This window comes from Elgaria multicarinata, chromosome 4 (genome assembly GCF_023053635.1).
Source record: "Elgaria multicarinata webbii isolate HBS135686 ecotype San Diego chromosome 4, rElgMul1.1.pri, whole genome shotgun sequence".
In the NCBI taxonomy this organism is placed as follows: Eukaryota; Metazoa; Chordata; class Lepidosauria; order Squamata; family Anguidae; genus Elgaria; species Elgaria multicarinata.
Genome location: NC_086174.1, coordinates 80,291,182 through 80,313,578, shown reverse-complemented (window position 1 = coordinate 80,313,578; position 22,397 = coordinate 80,291,182). Strand labels below are relative to the sequence as shown.

Genomic DNA, 22,397 nt, shown 5'->3' with positions numbered 1-22,397 from the left:
ACGTAAGATAAGGGCCAGTTCACACAATTACCTGGCCTATGTATGGAGTGCCTTTTTTAGTTAAATTAGTAATCGATTTAAGCAACAATCTAGAGAGTTGTTTTAGGTGCACTCAGAGGTTCATCACAACTATTGTCTTTTCTTTCAACCTGAAAGAAAATGCCACATCACATACTGCTTTCAAAACCCCGAGGGTTTAAAAAAATGAATGTAAGGTTTGGCCAAATCCAGTCAAATTTATGCAATTTAAAATTTTACCAGTTGAAACCAATGGATTTAAGAGGCATGCTTAACTTTCCCATTGAAACCGACAGACTTAAGAGTATTTAAATTTAGCTAGATTGTTACCACTGTAGATGCAACTCTGAAGGATGAGAACTTTTATCATTATAGTTGCTGCTGCTGTTGTTATGATTACCCTACTTTTCTAAAAATAATAATACCCAGATTGGTGTACAACATAATCATAAAACCATACCATAAACCAGGAATATGGAGCCTGCAACCAGGAGGCCTAATCCAGTCCTCAACCACAGAAACACACGACTGGCCAAATCCAGTCAAATTTATGTAATTTAAAATTTTACCAGTTGAAACCAATGGATTAAGATGCATGTCTAACATTGCCATTGAAATCAATAGACTTAAAAACATTAAATTTATCTAGATTGTGACCAATGTAGATGCAATGATCCTGAAGGATGTGAATATAATCATAAAACCATACCATAAACCAGACATACGGAATCTGCAGCCAGGCTGGCTAATCTGGCCTGCAACCACAGGAGCCAAGGATGAATGTCTGCTCTTCCCAACGCCAGCCAAGATCTTTTGCATGGCACTCGCCCCCATCAGGATAGGGTGTGCCATGCAAAGCCAGGGACTTGGCTGATGGTGGGAGGTGCTGCTGTTCCTTCCATTACCAGCCAAGTCCCTTTATCCATGCTGAGAGAAATCCATGTCTCTGCCAACATGGAGAAGATAAAATGGATGGGTCAATGACATCAGTCAACATGGCCAAATGCATTGGCATCATCTGGTCCATGGAGGCCCCAGTGGGAGAAAATACAACCCTCCCTCAGAAAACTGTCCTATGCTCCTAAGATATAATGAATAAAAAGCACAAATACAATTTGTATAGCAATTTAAAACATCTTTGACAATATTTTATTCATCCATTTGTTCATTCAACCACACAAATTCATTCATTCAACCATAAAACCAAAAATTATTATCCCCATTGTCTATATTAAGGACTGATACGTCAGCTACTTAACCTAAACCAGCTGAGTGCACTCTAACAGAATGCCCAGGTAACGTCAGGTTTCATGCTGCATTTGGCAATGAAAGAAAAAAAAATCAGATTATAAACATTGGGCTGGATCCAACTTCTTTTCCACTGGTGGAAGCATTTCTTGAGTGAAGTTCTGCTAAAAACGCTTCTGCTGGAGGAAAGGAGGGAGCGATCTTTGTAGATTACTCTCCAGCACCATCTCCCCTACTCCAGAGTAGATTTTGGGAAGTGGGCATAGGGAACTACAAGTTGATGGGAGTATCACTGAAGACCACCTCCCCCCCCCCACACACACCTTTCCACGAGTGGGATTCCTTTACTGGATCAGAAGCTTCCCACAGACAGAAAGCTTACACTGGATTCAACCCAACTGGGAAAGGAAAGGCACAAAAGTGGCAATAGTTAAAATCCTACCAATGTAAGAAGTAACAAAACTACTGTCATTTGTTGGTATTTATACAGCACGGATCATTAAATTACTGCCAGTGCTACCACTGTTGCTTTCTTGGGTTTTCAGACGACTATGATCCTTATTTGATTATAGTCCTTCAGGCATTTAATGAGCATGTGAATCTATAATCTGCCTAGAGGAAAAGCTGTGCCAGGCTGCACTTTATTGAGTCCTGCAATGCACAAACATAAAAAAGAAACGCAAACACAGCTGCTGCAACAAAGCCTATAGGGATTTTTTTTTAAAAGGGTGAATTGAAAAGTAGGTGAAATAATTCAACTGCTAAGATGATTCAAATACACTCTAAAACTATTTTGATCCATTCTCCTTTAATCAGAAACACTTCACTTTCAACTTTAAATGATGCCAATTTACATACTGTTAGGAGAACTTTTCTATCTCTACAATTAAAAAAAGGCGTAACGAATACTATAATGTATTTCCCACCCTCAGTTTTCCTCTTTAGTCTAAGTTATCCTAAGTTGTAACTGAAAAGAATAGTCACTCTTGAACTCCAAAAAATTCTAACTTCTTTCAGTAGTAATTGAGGAAAACAGCTCATAAATATAAACCATGCTTTCATCCAGGAGCATGATCAGCATCGAAAGTCAACTAACAAAACATTTTTGAAAATATCAACACCTTCAATACAGAGCCTCTGTTGAGCATGGCGCTCTTAGATGAGATTCCCAACCGCTTCAGGGGAACTTATGTCCAGAAGAGTGTGATGAGCAAACAGAGCTGTATTCTAGCTCTGAAGTGAATGGGAAACTACTTGTGATATCGAAGTATGTATCACTAAATTTCAGTAAAGATTTAGATGGGAATAAAAAAAATGCAATCATTAATTTATACCAAAACATTCTGGGAAGAAGGGAGTAGTCTATGATGAGGGATAAGTATGGATGTATAGGAGAATGTCTCTGTGGGACTCCTAGCTGGCAGGAAGCCCCTTAAGGCAATATTTACAATCTTTGGACACTTGAAGCAAACAAGTTAATATCACAGACACAGTTCAACTCTTACTCCCTCTACCACAACTATATGCACTGTCAAAGTGTAAAATGCTTAATTTAGCAAATTAAAGACAAGTAAGGGAACTTTTGGTAGACAAGTCAGTTGAAGGGTTATGTGACATTTTTAGCATTAAAACCCACAACCAATTCCTGTACTTAATTAAAGCAATTTAAAAAAAATAACAATGATTTCATTGCTCTTATTATACGAGCATTAACAACACTGCTTAAAATAAATCAATTAGCAAATGTAAAAGTATTTTCCATCTCTCTCAGTTGAAAGTACAATAAATGAACATCAAAGTTGAGCTCCAGTTGTGCCTTCTTTGCCTTATTGTCCATAACCATGCATCTCCAAAAAAAAAAAAAAAAGGACTGAAGATAGGGAGTTACAAACTAGCATACCTAATTCTAATAAATTACAAGTGTACTGTGCAAAGATAAAATTGGATCTTTTATTCTTTGGTTTTCAGAGAACAACTATAGGAGGCAGAAAGACTACATGGAGGATTATTTTCTGGAAAGAAATCCTTTTATGACTGAAGGGAAATATTAAAAAGCTCCTGCACAATGGTAACATTTGAAGAAGGATTTTTAAAAGTTTAAATTCTTTTTTTATATGCAAAAAAGAAAAACATGTAAAACTCCTTACCGTATGTAGTCCAGCAGAAGGCGTTCGGCTAAAAGGATTTCCTACTGGGACAAAGCTCCCTGTGAAAAGACAAAGTGTGAAATTTTCTCTTGTTATCCCCTTTCAGTTTAATAAATAATATTATTTTAAAAACATGATGAGGGTAAGACATTTCACAAAACCCTGAATAAAAAAACAGCACCTGCTTTTAGTCCCAACTATGCATCCTTCAGTCAGGAACAGTTGGAGAGTTTATCTAACTAACAGACCTGACATAAGGTTAGCTAATCCAATATTTCCATTCAAATGATTTGGAAAAATAGCACGAGCTATGCCCACATACCAACTTGCACTCAGAATTGACACCATTATTTAAAAGCAACACTGCCTTTCCCTGTCATTGAATCTTTGAGTCATGCATACAAGATTTCTTTTCCCACAGAAGTGATCACAACACCTCTGCATTGAGTTACTCATTGTATCAGAAATAATAGGTATAAGCTATTCAATGTATTCCCTTTGATCATATGCCTTCCTGGCATCACACATCTTGATGTTTATTTTATTCCAGCTCAGTACAGTAATTTTAAAAAAAAAGTATTTGTCATTTAGATACTTTTGCTTATTATTATTATTATTATACAGACTACTAAGATCACACAAAGCTTTTAAATATGCATGGCTCCATCTTTTTCCTTGCCTCTAAGGAAGGAAATAACTTTAAAGATATTTTTTTTAAAAAAATGGATAATCCCCCCTCCCCCTCCCATGTAAATTCCAAATGGCAGTTAGAAAGAGAGAGGCATAGAGAACCATTGTGGTATGATAGTTAGAATGGCGATTTAGGGCTGGGGAGACCCAGATTCCAGTCAACTATGAAGTTCACTAAACAACCTTGGGCCAGTCATAATCTCTGAGCCTAAACTACCTCACATGGTTATTGTGAGGATAACATGGGAGTAGGAAGAACTATTATTCACAGACTCTGCTTCTCTTAGTGGGTTATTTTGGATTCCTTTTTTCTCATGTACTTATACTCTTCATTCAGGATCATCACTCCCATGCTGTGAGTCAGATGCAATATGTTTAAACAACAAGAAAATCCATGCATACATTTCCAATAAAACCTTTGTTTCTCTTACATAGCATGGTTAATTAAAAAATGCACTACTAAGGGGGCAAACTAACAGTTTTCTGGGTACTGCTACTGGGCATGCTACACAGTCCTACTGGCTGGGGGAGGGGTGGATTAATGACGTCTAGCAGTGTTATACATTACTGTGTGTGTATGTGTTACGTAAACCAGCTTGGGATGGAATATTATGCTAAGAAATGTTACCGATCTGTAGAGAGGAAATGTTTATATTCATTATGCTAACAGTCTACTGTTTCTGGTTGGGGACAGCTTATGCACAACATGGTATACTAAAGAGTATACTACCTTGTTGTAGTAAAGGCACTTATTTGTATGCAGTTGTGGAAGATTATGGGAGGTATTTACCCACAGACTACACATGGATAACAGTTCCAGATGTACTCGTTGGTAGTAGAGTAGATTTCGCTAACTTCATAGTGTGAATCTGTAGCAGACTGGGGACTCAAAGGATGCAGAGTGGGATGCTCTTCCTGGAGATCCAAAGATGTGGCATCGCTCTCTGCACCAGACCTGGTAGCTGGGAATTCTCCTGCAGAAACACATCATCTCCAGATTCACAGATGTTTTAGGATGCAGCATGCAACAAATACATCTGGAACCAGGTCTTCCCCCACATCAAGAAAGGCACAACAATCCAAGGTGGGCTGTGGGCCTTGTTTCAGAGTGGGTTGTTGTGCTGTCTGAACCCGGCTCCTGGACAACAGGACCTGGGAATGCTTAAATCCACCCTCCCACATTGGCATGATCCTGAATTGGAGGCACGCATGCTTTCCCAGAGGTAAGTCAATCATGCATACACATATAGATGTGCTAGGAATAGGAACATCACTCATGCCAAGATGTGAGGAGCAGCCAAGGAAGCTTTTCTTAGTGTCAAAGAAAGAAAATAAATAAAGCCCTCAGCCACCTCATCCTAAAAAGGCAAGCCCTCCTCCCGCTCTGAAAAGATGGCAGATATATGTCAACGAAAGTGCTTTGCAAGACAAGAAGGGTGGCAAGTGGCGAGAGAGGGTCACAGCAGGAGTAAAGACAAGTTATGCCACAAAAGCCCCAGGGATATGTGCTGGAAGTGGGGAAAAAGAGGAAGGGGGAAACAAACTATGGTAAGACAGTGAGAGCCTGGTTGTCTCTCAGCCACAGTGTGGCTTATAGTGACATTGAACTGGCCCAATGAGAGGGCGAGTTCACACAATCATGGAGGAAAAATAAGCCACGGTGGCTTATTTTTGCTTCCCTTGCATGTTGATCATGAGCCATCTAATTCGTTTAATTACCCTCACCTGGCATCAGTTGTTGTGACATCCAAACTCGGTGAAGGTGGCTGGCTGGAGTGATTTACAAACTACCCAGCAACCCTAGCAAGCTATGGTCTATGGGTAATTTGTAAACTATTTCAGCTCCCCACCCTCACTTGGTTCAGTTGTCATGACAACCCACATCTGGCAAGAGTAATTATGCTAATTAGGCAGTTTCTGACTGTCCCAGGTAAGGAGAGAAAATAAGTCATTGATCCCCTCTGTGATCATGCTAACCCAGTCAATGACCGTGTTCAGACATAATGCTAAGCCATGATGGTTAGGCGTATTTTACTAACCATGATGGTTTAGCATGTTGTATGACAGGCAGTTTTGCCAATCATAGTGGCTACATATCCACTGCTTAATCACACAAATTAACCACACATTGCAGTAGAGTTAGCGGCCCCTACCATGGCTTAGGGTGTTGTCTATTAAACAAAATCTGTGGTCGAAATCTGCCTAGCAACACATGACACAGCGGCTACTAGCCAACCCTATCGCTGTCCTTCCCTGTCCACCATACACAATCCGAGAAATGTGCTGGGCACAAGTTTTCTTTCCCATGCCCTCGTTATCAGCCAAGCAACCTTGAGCAGGCCACCTTCCCAGGCACAAACAGCCACATCTGCCTTGGCTAATGAAGACAACCCTGCCTGCTTGGTCGCTGGGAAAGCAGTAGCATTCCTGGGTGAAACTGCACCCCTCAATCACTGTAGCTGGGTGCCTGTGTGCAGAACAACCATGCCACCTACTAGGGTCCCCCACATCCAAAGCTTCCCCAGGTGAAAGGTGGGAGAGATGAGAGGCACGCCAACCACAGAGTAAAGTGCAAGTGAGGTGCACCTCCTTTATCAGCAGGCATCCCAGTCACACAAGTTCCCATGGAGCCAGATCCTGCACAAACCCAATCCCCACCATACTGTCAAACCAGTGTCTGGTAAAGGGAGAAGAGCAGGCCCTAGGTGCATCCAGAGCCCTACAATACCCAGGCACGCCAGGAGAAATAGGAGGCCTGGCATGTCCCCACCAGGGCCCGGTCCCATGGCAGAGGGTGGCAAAGGTGATGACTCCCCAAACTTCTACTTGGACGAGGAATCATGGAGGCCTCCCCATCTCAGCGCAGCAACCCAAAGCCACCTCTACCTCTTGTCTCTCTGCCAGAACTGGGGTGAATATGCTGTGGAGAAAGGGCTCTTTATCCAGAAGCAGTTTGCTCTTTGTGATTATACTCTTTGCTGGACCAGATTGGGTCTACCTGCTGTGTTCCTTCATAGTCAACAACCATGTGTTTGTCAAAAGCACATGCAAGGTGCTGAACCTGGTCATCACTGACCTGGTTGATGAAGACTTGGTGTTGAATTGGAGGCAGCAGGCTGCCTCATCCCTCTTATTTTGCATTGTTGCCTTGGTTACCAAACCAGGCCAGACTATTGGCCCCTTGATTGACACCTAGCTGCTGTGTGTTTATGCCGGTTATGACATTTTTCAACAGGATCCCCTCAGCACAATAACATAGTGAGCGCCCAGGCAAAGGTGGCATCTGACACAATTTTACACCAATTTTAAAATCTCTTCACTGGCTGCCAATTAGTTTCCGGGCGAAGTATGAAGTGTTGGTTATTACCTTTAAAGCCCTACATGGTTTGGATCCAGGTTACCTGCAGGATTGCCTTCTCCAGTACAATCCGCCCTGCACACTCAGGTCCTTTGGGAAGGATTTAGTTCAGTCGGTGAAAACTAGGCTGACAACCATTACCCAGAGGACCTTCTCTTCTGCTGCTCCCAGACCATGGAATGGCCTGCCAGGAGAGATTCACCAACTTAACAGTCTTTCTGAATTTAAAAAGGCTATAAAGACTGAGCTCTTCCAGCAGGCCTACCCAGTTGAATTTTAAAATGTCTGGCTGTTATTTTAATAAAGTATTAGTTTTATGTTTTCAATGAGTTTTATATATTTCATAGTATTTTTATATTTGATGTTTTTCCTCACCTCGATCCAGAGGCAGAGGCAGATAAGAAATAAATATATTATTATTTGTGTTAGCAACTGGCTTATAGTTGTTCTCCAATCACCCACAGACTGGTGTTATGTGTGAACTGTAACTGAAACGAGGGCTATTTTATTTTAGTTAGTAAAATATATTTATCCCACTCTTCCACTCCAAGTGGGGCCATCCAAATTGCTAACAAGCATTGTAAAATTATAAAACAAAACCAAATTACCGCGGCACAGTACTAAATCAGCATTCAACAGATCAAGGCGGCATTCTAATACAATGTGTCTGAACAGGGTTGTCTGAACTTGAGATCTCATGGGCAAGAAGTTCTAGCCTTGACACAAACAGCGAGAAGGCTCTGTTTCCCCATTCTTCATGTTTCAGGTGGTGAAAGGACAGAGAACAAGGCCTTCTCTGATCACTGCAGTGTGAGAGTAGGTTCATAGAGAACAGCCTTCCCCAACTTGCTGCCCTTCAACTCCGTCAGTCCCAGCCAGCATGGCCAATGGTCAGGAATCCTGGGAATTGTAATCCAAACATCTGAAGGCTTCGCAGTTCAGGAAGGTAGTTATAGGAGGAGGCACCTTCTATAACTTAGATATCCATTTTCTTAACTGTTTAGGGGTTTCCTCACCAATCTTTTCTCTGTGTGCACAAACGTACAGATGGGAGAAGTGGAGAAATCTACTCTCTGATAATTAATCAAGGGATAATAACAACTTTGATAACTTCATATTCTCCAATAATCCTACGGTGCCATTTTTTCAAGATGGTCTTTTCATCAGGCAGTTCAGAGAATTGTGGAGTTGGAAGGGACCACAAGGATTATTTAGACCAATCCTCTGCAATGTGCAGGAAAACCAGTTTAAACCATTCATGAGAGGTGGCTGTCCAGCCTCTTAAAACCTCCAGAGATGGAGAACCATAACTTCCACAGGTAGACTGTTCCATAGATCATACCTTATAGTTCAGTGAAATATAGGTAGCTGTAACTTATACCCATTATTTTGGATCCTAATTTCTGTAGCTATGGAAAATAGTTCTCGACCATCTTCCTGTGGCAACATTTTATGTACCTGAACACTGCTAACATGTCTCCCCTCAGTCTTTTCTCCAGTCTGAACATCCCAAGTTCCTTCAACCTGTCCTCAAGTCCCTGTATCATCTTTGTTGCCCTTCTCTGAACCTGTTCTTTTTTTCTAACCTGTTAATGTCCTTCTGGAAATGTGTTGTCCAGAATCGTACTCAATACTCCTGGTGTGGTCTCACTTCTGACGAGTAGAGAGGTATAAGGAGTGCATGTGTCTCTGACATCAATTTCAGCAGGAGGAAAGTTTACATATGTGTTTGGGCTGCCTTCACATGAATGGTTTATTACTTTATCATTACAGGAAAAACCAATGCAGATTAGATTCAAGAGCTGGAAATGGCCATGAGATCAAACTAACACTTTTACCAGGAACACATGCCAGAACCCCACCAGAAATAAAGTTAAGGCAATGACGTGCCTCTCCTCTCTCACCAAATGTGCATTCTGGTAATAGCACGAAATTCAGTAACTGTCAACATCAATACTCACACATCATTTCGTTAAGTGCTGTGGGTGATCCTCACTCATTAGTTGACTGGATTCTCAACTAATGGGAGTTTTTTTAGACTGAAATTATTCAGGTGCACTGGCAGATATCCATGGGAAAGCTTGCACAACCTCCACCTGCACTTTGCCTACCTTAGGCCAGTGGTATTAGTCACACTCATAAGAAATTTCCTCACAAATATTTGAACACTGGAAGATATTTAGATATGTAATTAGATGGCACCACCTCAAAGAGCTAGCTTGCCCACAATCTTGCAAACACTTGAGTTTGAATATCCTCTCGCCTGTGAGTAGCTTTAATTTTAACAGGGTTATGTGTGCTCTAGTTACCAGGTTTTCTACTGGGTTATATATTTGCCAAATATGAGCCTTAAAAATAAGTATACCCTGTTCAAGAAAAACACAATTCAATTTTTTTTAAATGCTGTTGAATAGTCATATTATTTGGATATAATTGCCCATGGCATGCAATATGCAATAATAGATGGGCTATCAATAAGTTTTATTTATTTATTTATTTATTTATTTATTTTATTACATTTCTATACCGCCCAATAGCCGGAGCTCTCTGTTTGCACAAAAACAAAGGAATTGGTACATCTTGTGTATAACCCAGTCAAAGTAAAGTATTTCTGAGATCCACTGATTTTAATGGAAGAAATTCAGCACATCCTGAACTCTATCATTGAAATTATAGGACATAAGTGTTTAACCTTCACTTGATTATGCTTAGTGTATTTCAAACCAATGTATGCTTTTGTCATTGGTAATCTAGAGCCTGTTTTCTTAAAGTATGGAGTGGGCCTCCCTAAAGAGTTATGGACTGATGTGGACAGAGATGCAGGCATAATTAAGAGATACTCATTATTTCATGACTCCAACCATATTTTTGTTAAAGTCTTGAAAGGACATCAGTGTGAGAACTGTACTGATCTATACTCTCCATCCCATATCCTAATGTATTTCAGTGGCTATTTTGTTGATTAATTTATTCTAGAGACTGGAAGGCATTTGTTTCCCTTAGCATTCTTTTCATAATAGTACTAATTCTATGATGACAACCATGACAACAACAAGTTATATAGTGTTTCAGACAATGAGCACTGTATGTACAGTATAAAAGTATGTAAACCATAACAGATTAAAGGAACAGTTATAGGTTTCTCATGAGTGAAAATTAAAATAGATATTTTATCAAGCATGGGTTTGTAATTTTATTAATTGTTGTATCAGTGTTAGCGGTACTAACTAATAACTGTAGTAATTCCAGTGATGGTATAAAGTTAGTGGGCATAGCAGTGGCCCAATAGTATTTCTGCTGCATGAAGCAAAACATTGAAATGGGCACTTCTATCCGACCAACAGGAAAACAGGAAAAATGCTCCTCTCCTCTACTCCCCCACCTTCATGTCTCTACTTCTAGCCCAGTTCACATTGATACATTGTGGGACTAGCCTGAGAAAATAACTTCCCCGATAAACATTAAAGTCAGTGGATTCCATGGTAGATTATGTTAAGGGGTAGATAGCCAAACTAAGGATAAATGATACCTTAAAGTGAGTTCACAAATATAAATGCTCATTGTCTACAAGAACATGCAAGAAAAATAATATTCTGTCAAACAAGTGAAAGTTGTCAATTTGTTCTCAAGATTCAGTGGTCAAAAGCTTTTTCTTTGGTTTATAAGAATCCTCTGGTAAATGAATAAACACGTGGCATGGCTATTTCAAATGCACATTGAGTTCAACAAACTCTGTATAAGCCAGTAAAGTATATCTGCTAGCAGTCAGTTGGCAAAAGCTGCACAATCCAATATATTGTCAACTCAACGACTTAAAACAAGGGTTGGTAGAAGGTATCTCAGGATCCAGTGGTTGACATCCAGGTGATTTGCAGTAGACCAGCAAGAGTACCTGCCCTCAGTTGTTTAACAATGGCAACAACAACAACATGGCTTTCCCAACCTAAATTAGAATGCCAAAATGCAGGAAGAATTTCTGTAAACTGCCTAGAGAGCCCTGGCCATGGGAGCGGTATATAAGTGTAATAAATAAATAAAATAACCAGGGCTTGCATGAAAAGCTCAGCTCAGTTCTGGTACTTAAAACAAATTCTGAGGCTCAGGGCTCCATCACACCAGCGTTATAGCCCACTGTCAACATGGGATGTATGCAAAGGACTCAGATGACATCGTCCATGTCCTGCCCTGATCTTGCTCACCCCCCCCCACAGCGCTATTTTTTGGCATGGGGAGAGTCTGGTTCTTCCGGCAAATCAAAAGGACAACACGCTACCCTCAATGTATATTTTCATCCATCATTTTCAATCCGATGTTCCGTGGGCGTTTTTTCAAGGGGTGGAGAGGGGTGTGCCTTTTCTCCAGCGGGCATTTTCACCTTAAAAGAAATGTGGAAAATGCACCCTCCTTGCCAGCAGCACCCTAATTTTTAAAGATAAAGAGATCAAAATTGGCACAGTGACAGCTCTTATGGAGGGCTTTAGCCATGCCAAGTTTGAATCAGATTGGGTCATCCTTTGATTTTAAGGGATTTTTTAAATGGAAATTAAACAAATGCTTACATCTGCATAAGTTATAAAGATAAAGAGATCGAAACTGGCACAGTGATAGCTCTTACGGAGGGCTTTAGCCATGCCAAGTTTGAATCAGATTGGGTCATCCCTTGATTTTAAGGGATTTATTAAATGGAAATGAAACAAATGCTTACATCTGCATAAGTTATAAAGATAAAGAAATCGAAATTAGCACAGTGATAGCTCTTAAGAAGGGCTTTCAGCATGTCAAATTTGAATCAGATTGGGCCATCCCTTGATTTTTTAAAAGATTTTTTAAAATCCCCCCCAAACCCTTTTCCTGGTAGTTCACTAATGCGAAGGATCGATCTTCCATTCCTTTGATCATGTGAAGCTGTGCATCTTCAAGTTCATAAACTACAAATCTGCTGGTTCCCTTACTCAAAAGTAAATCCCATTGATTTCAATTGCATTTACATCCCACTCATACTAATACATGTTTATCTTTGAGTAAACCCCACTGAATAGAGAGAGACTTTCTTCTGAGTAAACACAAATAGAATTGACTTTTAATAGTGTGGTCACTCAGAAGCTTTCTTTTTTAAGTCTTAAAACAGCAAACTGGAAAGAAGTGTTCTTCAACCCCATGCTTACTTCTGAGGTCTTACTTCTGTTTACTCAGAAATAAGTCTCTCTCTGTTCAATGGTGTTTACTCAAAAGTAAGCCCCCTTCTGATTTTACTATGTTCACATTCCAAAGCCTCCAGGCAGGGTGAGGGGAACAGGCATAGCCTAGGCAACAGGGAATAACCATGTAGGGATGGAGGGCGCGGTGTCCAACTACCATCAACCAATGAACTGTAGGGAGAGGTACAAAGAAGATCTGGGGGTGGTGTGCATCTCAAAGGAAGAACAGTGATACACTGGGGCGCATGAGAGAAGAGGTGTAAAGATGAATGAAACATAAAAGCGCAAAGGTGTAAGTTGATCAAGCTTTAACACGCTATGGAAACGAGGGCAGATAATTTGAGGGTAAACCAGGACAAACGTTCAGGTGTGATATTGCTCTCAGAGGCATACTGTTCTTTCATTCAAATTATATGTCCTTTGCACTGGTTGACTCATCTTGAAATTCTAGGAAAAAAATTCAAGTAGATCCAGTAAGCCTGAAACCTGCCCATCCCTGGCTTAGAACAGGCATCTTCATCTTCTTAGCTCCAGGACCCACCTTTAATCCTAAACTGCAACAGACGACTCACTTCCATTTCCCCCCAATTATATACATCCATTTTTTCTCCTTGCAGTGACCCTAAGCAAAAGCAGGCAAGGCTCCTATATTGTTAACAGCTGTATAGAAGAAGGAAATTCAACAGGTGCAACTCGTCATGCAAGGATGAAAAGGCTATACCTATCAAAATATATTCCCCCTTTATATCATTACCTTTTTCTCCCTCTGCCTTTTTACTGCTTACACCATAAAAGCCAACAGTAGTGATGCCGCTGGTGCAACCCATCTTAGATCAGGGCACCAACCACTTGCAGACCCCAAGCCAGCACTTGAAGACCAGTGGTTTTGAGCTCTCTCTGTATATATGCTCCTTGAATCTCCAGGTTTCTTGAGCTCTGATTTTCGTTGTGTAATAATTATAAAGGAAAGCAGGTCCGTAACAACTTCTTTGGAATCTTCAATATTCCTATCTTTGTTGAACATCTCAGCAGAAAAGGGGAGCAATTCTTGACAGCCACAACTGGCTCTGGGGTGCCAGAGAAGAAGTGCGACAGGCTCCCACCATCCCCTGCAGAGCGTGAACCTCTGAAGGCACAGCATCAAGAACACTTCAGAACACTCATTATGGCTGCCACACGAAGGCAGTATTATTGTTTTATGCCATTCCTGTGCAGTGCTTAACTAAGGATGTTGTGAATATTCGAACAGGAGAGCTAGGAAAAGTAGGAGCCCCTGCTGAAATGCTTGTGAGCAGGAACAAAGCAAGCAGGGATCTGCTTGCATCTATCCTGTAAGAACCTTATGCCACCTCCCTGAAGCCCAAGAGCAAGAAGGCAGCAGTGGGTATTCCAAGGGCCTGGCAGAGCAACTTTTCCTTCTATGGCTCTAAAAGATTACCTGCTGGGGTACTGACAGTACACTGTGGCTGTTTCCACTGCTTCCCCCTGTCCCAATGTTAAGTTAGAACATAAGAAGAGCAAGGGTCCATCTAGCCCAGCACTCTGTTCATACAGTGGCCAAACCGTTGACCAGGAACTCACAAGCAGAACATGAGTGCAACAGCAGCCTCCCACCCATGTTTCCAGCAACTGCTGTACAAAGGCTTACTGCTTCTATTGCTGGAGATGGCACATAGTCATCAGGACGAGTAACCATTGACAGTCTTCTCCAACAGGAATTTATTTAACCCGCTTTTAAAGCCATCCAAATTGGTGGCCATCACTACATCTTGTGGTATCCCATTCCATAGTATAACTATGAGATATGTAAAGTACTTCCTTTGATTTGTCCTGGTATCTCCCACCAATTAGCTTCATGGGATGAGCCCAGGTTCTAGCATTTTGAGAGGGAGAAAAATGCCTCCCTATCCACCATGCATAATTTTGTACACCTCTAAATTTTGTTTCGGGGAAGGTGGGAACTTTGCAAGAGCCTTGAAGCCATTTGCAAACATTTCATTGCAGCTCTTGCCAAAATTCAACCACTTTGGGGCAAATAGTGTGTGTGGGCATCCTTCAGCTCAACATGTAGACTGAATAATTTTTACTCAAACATAAACTGACCCCACCTCAGACATTGGGGTGGAGGGAGGAGTAAACCTGCAATGTGCAAGCAAGTCTTCAGTAGCATGGAAAACACTGTTCCACCCATACGGTTTGCAAAACGATTCACTATTTAGAGACAGCTTCCATTGAGGTGATTTAAAGTGGTCCCACATATGCAATAATCAGTAAGAGAGCTTTGGCTATGGGGCAGTATATAAATTTAATAAATAAATAAAATAAATAAGACTCTTATAGCTAAGAATTTTTTTATAGTTTCCTGACAGATAATTAAAACATCTGCCTGCTTATTCTCTTTTTATGCAACTTAGAATAAGCTGTAACTGTTTGACCACTGGATAAGCACCTTTTGAAAGAATGTCATTCTGCCAGCATTTACGAAGGCTGTGCATGAATTATTCAAAAACAACCTCCAACTTAAGGAATAAAATTCAGTCAATTGCAACCCTATTTTTTAGGGACCAAGGCTTGAGCACCACAGTCAACTTGCCATCAAGGGATTATAGGGATAGCCACAAACCAACCAACCAACGAACAAAAAGACATCTGCAGATTTTCTTTCCAATGCGTTTTAAGGAAATCCTTATTAAAGAAAATGTTCTAATGCTTGGTGCAAGGTGACTATAGGAGACAACTTATTCCAAGCAGTTTGTTTAAAGTGTTAAAAATATAAACTTACATATTGCGGATACTGCAGATATGGATACAGAAAACTGCAACAAGTACCTGGCATTGCACCCTCTTAGGACTGGGCCAATAGCAACAATCCAAGTTAGTATGCTGGGCCACAAACTGAGCCTATTGAGGGGTTCTAGTCTGGAAATATTCCAGAGTTGCATTATTTCTGGATGAGAATCTAAGGAGTTCTATCTCTATTACTGATAGGATGGCTCCAACACTTGATGAGGAAATTCTGTTCTTGTAGGCCACATTTGGGAGTTTCAATGAAACCCGTGGACTTGAAAAAAATCCAAAAGGCTTCTTGTGTCCTGATGCACTCCAAATAAACTAATCAGGAACACAATGGGGCCTAGAGCAGGTGCAGCAATTTTTGACCCTCCAGATTTTTAAGCCTACAACTCCCACCTGCCCTAGCCAGCATAACCAAGGGATGATAGGAGTTGTAGACCAAAACATATAGATGGCCACAAGTTGAGGTATCTAAGCTTGTTGCATTCCTCCTAGTGTGAATTAGACACACATACCCCACACCATCCAGCCACACATACACACTGACTATGAGCAGTAGTGGGAGAAATATGAAGGGCCTAATCTACACCAGAAAAGGTACTGCAGGGCTTTTAGAACCTGTTTCAGTCCTGATGACATCATCTGAAGGGTGCTAGGACCTTGACGCCTCCCTCCAGTTCACATCCTTCCTAATTTTACGAGAATCATCTGCCAGCGCTTCGTATTACTTACTGAAGATAAGTGAGGAAGCCTGGTGATGTAATCAAAAGCAAGATATAGCTTAGAAACCTTGCTGAGCTGCAACTGATCCAAAAATGGATTCGCTTTGGGCATCCAACAGATGTCCTTTTAATCTGTTTTTAATGGATCATTGAGTTAGAGATGGGCGTGGTCTGACCATAACTAATCCCTGCCTTGTTCAAAAGTTTCACAAAGGAGGTAAAGACATGAACAAATTTGGCGTTGAATGCTTATTATATATTCATTTTTAAAATTTATATACCCTAAGTACATCCCAATACTTTGGAAACAAATCTCACAACAGGCAGCATGTACTTATAGTCCATTCTGAATTGAGCCCATGGAATTTCACTCAACACTAGGTGAAAGCTGAAGAGAGCAGTCTAGAGAGATAAGCTGGTTCAAGGTGCAACAGAAGCATCCTGTTGATTAGACCCAAGAACCTTTTGTCCCCAGTATTGTATGAGACCCAGCCTCCATTCCCTAGTCTCTGTCAAAAACACCAGGAGAAAGAAATCTTAACCCACCCACCTCATATTCTGATAAGTATAAACACACAAATAATTTAAAATAGGCACATCTGCAATTTCAGTCACAGAGGATGGATCTTTGGGTTGCTGAATTAGAGAATTACAAAGAAAACAGAATGTAGAGCTCCCAGCTACAATGAAGTAAGGCCTATTACATCAAATGTAAGAGCAATAAAAGCCAACATTTTAATTAGAGATAAGAATCAAATATATTTAGCATCTGGCACGCCCTTCTAATGATTTCCTTAGTAAACATGGAAAGAGCCTAGAGTAGGGTCGTGGTGGAGTAACTGCAGGCACCCTTGGAGGATACTGATTTTCTAGACTCATTCCAGTCTGAGTTTTTGACCTAGTTACCAAACAGAATCAGCCTTATTCACCCTGATGGATGACCTTTATCGGAAGAGTGACAGGGGGAGTGTGACCCTATTTATTCTGCTCAATTTCTCATTGGCTTTTGATACCATTGACCATGGTATCCTCCTAGATCAGCTCCATTGGTTGGGCACTGGGGGCAGTGTGTTACAGTAGTTCTCGTCCTACCTGTGGGGTTAATTTGAGAGAGTACTGTTCACTGCTCCAGAATCTGTTTAGATGTGGAACGGTATATAGATATTGTGAATGAACAAATAAAAAGGTCATTGTATGTTTTCCCACAAATATTAAAGTCTCGTGTAGAATCACATAAAGTGCAGAGTGATCTGGAAGTGACATTTCAACTCTTTCCTCACAATGTCAGATAGGTCTAGGGTGACCATATTTTGGAAACCAAAAAAGAGGACACCCCAACATGGCCAGCCCCCAAGAGGCCATGAACACACAAACACAGATAAGGGAGGCTGCTCCCATTATTTTTGTGAATGGGCCCCACCTCCTACAGCATCCAATTTGTGGTGGTATCAAGAGCACTTTTCCAAATGCTAAATGTGCCCACAGGAGAGAACCATATCAATGTCTGGATAGGTAATATTCTGATTCACACTGATAAGTGATTTTTAGTTGTGCTTTTTATATTGTATTTTGTATTTGTGTTTTTAACTTGTTGGTTGTTTTATGATGGTTTTAATTTTTGTGAACCGCCCAGAGAGCTTCGGCTATTGGGCGGTATAAAAATGTAATAAATAAATAAATAAATAAATAAATTTAGATGTACCTAGCGATGGAAGCAAAAGTCTTGTTGCCAGTTGGAGGGCTGTGCTGGGAGAGAAGCTTGCAGCAGACCTGCAATGTAGTCCACTTTTAATATTGCAGGCCAGAAGTGGAACTGAAGCTGGTTTAGGTTCCCAATCAAAAATTTCAGCAAAAAGGTTGCAGCAAATTTCCCTCTCTCGGGGAAAATAAAGCACTCAATCACATGCAGAATCCTTACGCTCAACTTACTTGCATGCAGACTAGCTGTATACTTTTGAAGGCTGAAATCCTATACACGCTTACCTGAGAATAAGTCCATTGTTATGCAGGCGTGTATAGGACTACACTCTAAATGCTAAAAAGAAAAGAAAAGAAAGAAAAAGAAAGAAAACTAAAAAACAACAACACACATCCCCACAACACATGAAGTAAAACACAAGTTAGAAAGGGCTTGCCTGTCTTTGATGCTAATTTTAGTTTTTTCAGCCCCCCTAGTAACAGTCTCAAGTAACACAGGCACGAGGGATACCCAGAAACATTTTGTTGCAGAGCCCCACATGTATTGCTCCAAATGCTAGTTGCCAGGGAGCAAGAGTGTGAGAGGGGAACTGCCTTCAAGCCACACTTCTGAAAACCTCAAAACATCTGGTTGGTTACTGCGGGAAGCAGGATGCTGGATTCTTTTTCCATCTGATTACATTTAAGATTTCCATACATTGGTAATAATGCTACACTTGGTGTTTCTTCTAAATTCATTCCAGTTATTTCTCTATACACCATTTTCCATAATTTTTGTACATGTTCACAATTCCACCACATATGTATATACGTTCCCTTCTCCTGACATCCTCTCCAACAAAGTAACGAATTCTCTTTATTTATTAAGTTTAATTTTATTGGAGTTAGATACCACCTCCAAATTATCTTATAATAAGTATTTTGCTATACACAAGTCTTTTGTTTCACAGTTCAACCCACCAACTTCCCCGCTCCCATCAATTTCTCCAGAAAAATACAGAGAAAGCAGATTGTGGCAGAGCCTACTTATTGAAAGCAAAAGGAGATAGGTGAGTTGGGGGTACATAATTGCAGCATACGAAGTTCACAGAACCAACAGAGTATGTCACAACACAGAGAAAGGCATTTATAGACAAGCTCACTTCTCCAAGATTTATATTAAAGCAGTGGTTCCCAAACTTTTGCAGGTAACCACCCCCTTGGTTCCACAAACTCATGCCCAGTGCCCCCTACCCTACACTATAAAAATAATTATTCAGAATAGCGGTTTTCAACGACCCACTAAGGAAGATAATAACAATAAAATTCAAAACAGTAAATATTTATTCAAAATCCAATTACATTTTTTAGTTTATTCAATTAAACATAATTGATGAACTTGATCCAGTGATATCATCTTTTCAAAGTCTGATGGTCATTTAGCAAGAATATTAGATATCACATTTAGTAACTAGGGTAGAGTACCTCACTATTCTGTAAATTCTTAATGTGATGGATGGGCTTGATAAAGTGATACCAGTTTCCCAATGTATCGTTTAAAGTCACTTAACATGAGTCTTAAATCACCACGTTTAGTAACCTGGAGTCGATTTCTTTGCTTAGAGAGAAGTAGGCAGACCACACTAAAACCACATTCCACCAACTATGATGTTGGAAATGCAATCAGGAGTTTCTGAACCTCTCCAAAGTGCAGGATAGCGATCAAAAATTTCCTTCTGTAACCAAAACTCCTGGTATGATTTCTTAAACTTTGGGTTCAGCTCAATGCCATTTTGTAGCTCAATTATTTCTTCCTCCACTACTCCAACTTCCTCAACATCTGAAGATGTATTTATCACCTAGTCTGGAATTTCCATCATAAGAAGATCCTTGAATCACTCAGACATATCTTCATGCAGCATATTTAAAGGGTCATAAAAATTTGCAGATCGTCATCTTGTATTCTGCCTTTCTGTTCTAGCTCAGACAAGCTCGGAAATTGGTATAGCTCGCGACGGCCTATATTGCGCTTGAGTAGAGTTAACTTTGCAATAAATGTAGATACGACAGATTTGGCCTTAATAAGATTGAGCGAATGCCTTTGTTTTGCAGCCGTTTTGCATACCCTGCGGGGCACACCAAGCAGGGTATGTCTCTTCATTAGCATTTTGGTGCTTTTGAAACATTTCAAATCATCGTTAAAAGGACTCTTCTTAAAAGGTATTAATACATGTGTGGATTCTTCCCCTATATGGCTTGGGACCAAACTACCTTCTCCCATAAAAATGTCCCTGGGTTTTAAGACCTTCTGGAGAGGCGCTTCTTGGAAAAGACCACCTCGAGCACCCCCCTGCCGCCCTTTTGTGCCCCCCTGCCGCCCCCTTGCCTCTTAATGCCCCCCTATGCAATCCCACCGCCCCCGAGGGGGCAGTACCACCCACTTTGAGAACCACTGTATTAAAGGGGGATGGGAATCCAGGAAACCCATTTCACACAGGTAAACTGAGGTAGCAGGCAAATAAGAGTCAATGTCCACAAGCAAGAGAGTTTGGGTTTCATAACCATTGTGTGCCCCATTAAATATGAGGAACTTGGCCAAGAATATATGTTAACTTCCACTACCAAAAGGAAAGAAAGGATTTTAAAAACCACATTTCACAATGTGACTAAGGAGCATTATGCAGCAAAACAAAATGGATTCTAGGCCCAAATCCACAAATTGTTCAACCCAGCAACCCCCCTCCCCCCACTGCAACATTGAAAGCAAAGGGGGGACCATTTCCACACACACATGCATGCTTACATGGGTGTAAGCCTCACAGAATTCAGTGAGTCTTACTTTTGAGCAGACCTATATACGATTGCTGTACATATTTTGTTGTTTATTCGTTCAGTCGTTTCCGACTCTTCGTGACTTCATGGACCAGCCCACGCCAGAGCTTTCTGTCGGCTGTTGCCACCCCCAGCTTCCCCAAGGTCAAGTCTGTCACCTCCAGAATATCATCCATCCATCTTGCCCTTGGTCGGCCCCTCTTCCTTTTGCCTTCCACTTTCCCTAGCATCAGCCTCTTCTCCAGGGTATCCTGTCTTCTCATTATGTTGCCAAAGTACTTCAATTTTGCCTTTAATACCATTCCCTCAAGTGAGCAGTCTGGCTTTATTTCCCGGAGTATGGACTGGTTTGATCTTCTTGCAGTCCACGGCACTCTCAGAATTTTCCTCCAACACCACAGTTCAAAAGCATCTATCTTCCTTCGCCCAGCCTTCCTTATGGTCCAGCTCTCGCAGCCATAGGTTACTACGGGGAATACCATTGCTTTAACTATGCGGACCTTTGTTGTCAGTGTGGTGTCTCTGCTCTTAACTATTTTATCAAGATTTGTCATATACAATCTTTTAAAAGCACACTTGACATGCACAAGCAAATAATCAATGTCAATGTGTATTCTATCACATTAACAATAGTAAGTGTCTTCTTAAGTTGTAGCACCATACACTGAAAAGAATTTATATTAAGGATAGAATCCACCCATACCACGCACTATCTATATAACACACACACACACACACCCAAGCTGAAACAGATTTTTACACATGGCCGCAGAGACTTAAATGCATCCCCCTAACCCCTATTTATTCAGTCACACAACCCCATGAAAAGATTTCTAAATGAATTAATTGGGCTCTGATGGGAATGGATTTTGTTAAAACAAAAGCATTTGTGCTGTGAGAATTGATCCATCACTGCAGAAAAATGATTCCCCTACTCACCCAGAAATGAACAAATGAGATCAGCAACCACCAGCAGCAACAAATATAAAAAAACAGCAGTAAGATCATACCATGATGATGATGACATTCTTGAAACTGTCTGAACAACTCCTGTCAAACACAGTGAGCCTCGAGGAGTCAGTTAGCACATGCTGCTGCTGCCCCCGCCAAGCACCCACACAGCGCTTGCTCAGACTGAGCCTTGTGCCACCCAACCCACCCAAAAGCACACCTGGGGTGGGGAAGGCCCTAGTGGCCTCCCCAAGAAACCTTGAGCCTGCTCGGCCCTGTAGCTGTGGGGGGGCTGCATGCCCTCACACAGAAATCCTCACCAGAAGGAAGGCACAATGCAGGGAATCCCCGGTTGTCACTGAAACTTTCTATCCTTGCAGATGCAGCTACTCCTCTGTAAACATGCGCTCCTGCAACTGGGCCGATCGCTTGGATGAGAGAGAGGGGAAATGCAGGTTGCTTACCTGTAACTGTAGTTCTTCGAGTGGTCATCTATGCATTCACACATATGGGCTTTGCGCCTGCGCAGAGACCAGACCGGAACCTACTATAGCTGAGTGGAACGTTTTTGGCGGGAACCCCTCCCCCCACGCTACCGCGCATGTCCATGGGGTTCCCGCCCTCACCTCAGTTTACAGGAGTCCGACATTGTGCCCCCATAAACATGAGTGTAAATAAAGTAAAGTACATTCCACAATAAAACAGTGTCATTTATAAGTCTCACACCACCAAGTGGGGATGGTGGGTGGGTTGTGTGAATGCA

The 22,397-nt window shown here is 41.1% G+C and overlaps 1 protein-coding gene across 3 annotated transcripts in view; it reads right to left on the bottom strand.

Moving 5' to 3' along the window:
• The window catches only part of AHI1 (Abelson helper integration site 1), a 120,974-nt gene that overhangs the window by 15,101 nt on the left and 83,476 nt on the right, over nt 1–22,397 (bottom strand). For all 3 annotated transcript variants that reach the window (XM_063124638.1, XM_063124640.1, XM_063124639.1), the window contains exon 20: nt 3,414–3,472. In XM_063124638.1, coding sequence (XP_062980708.1) covers nt 3,414–3,472 — 59 coding nt within the window. The remainder of the gene's footprint in view (nt 1–3,413; nt 3,473–22,397) is intronic.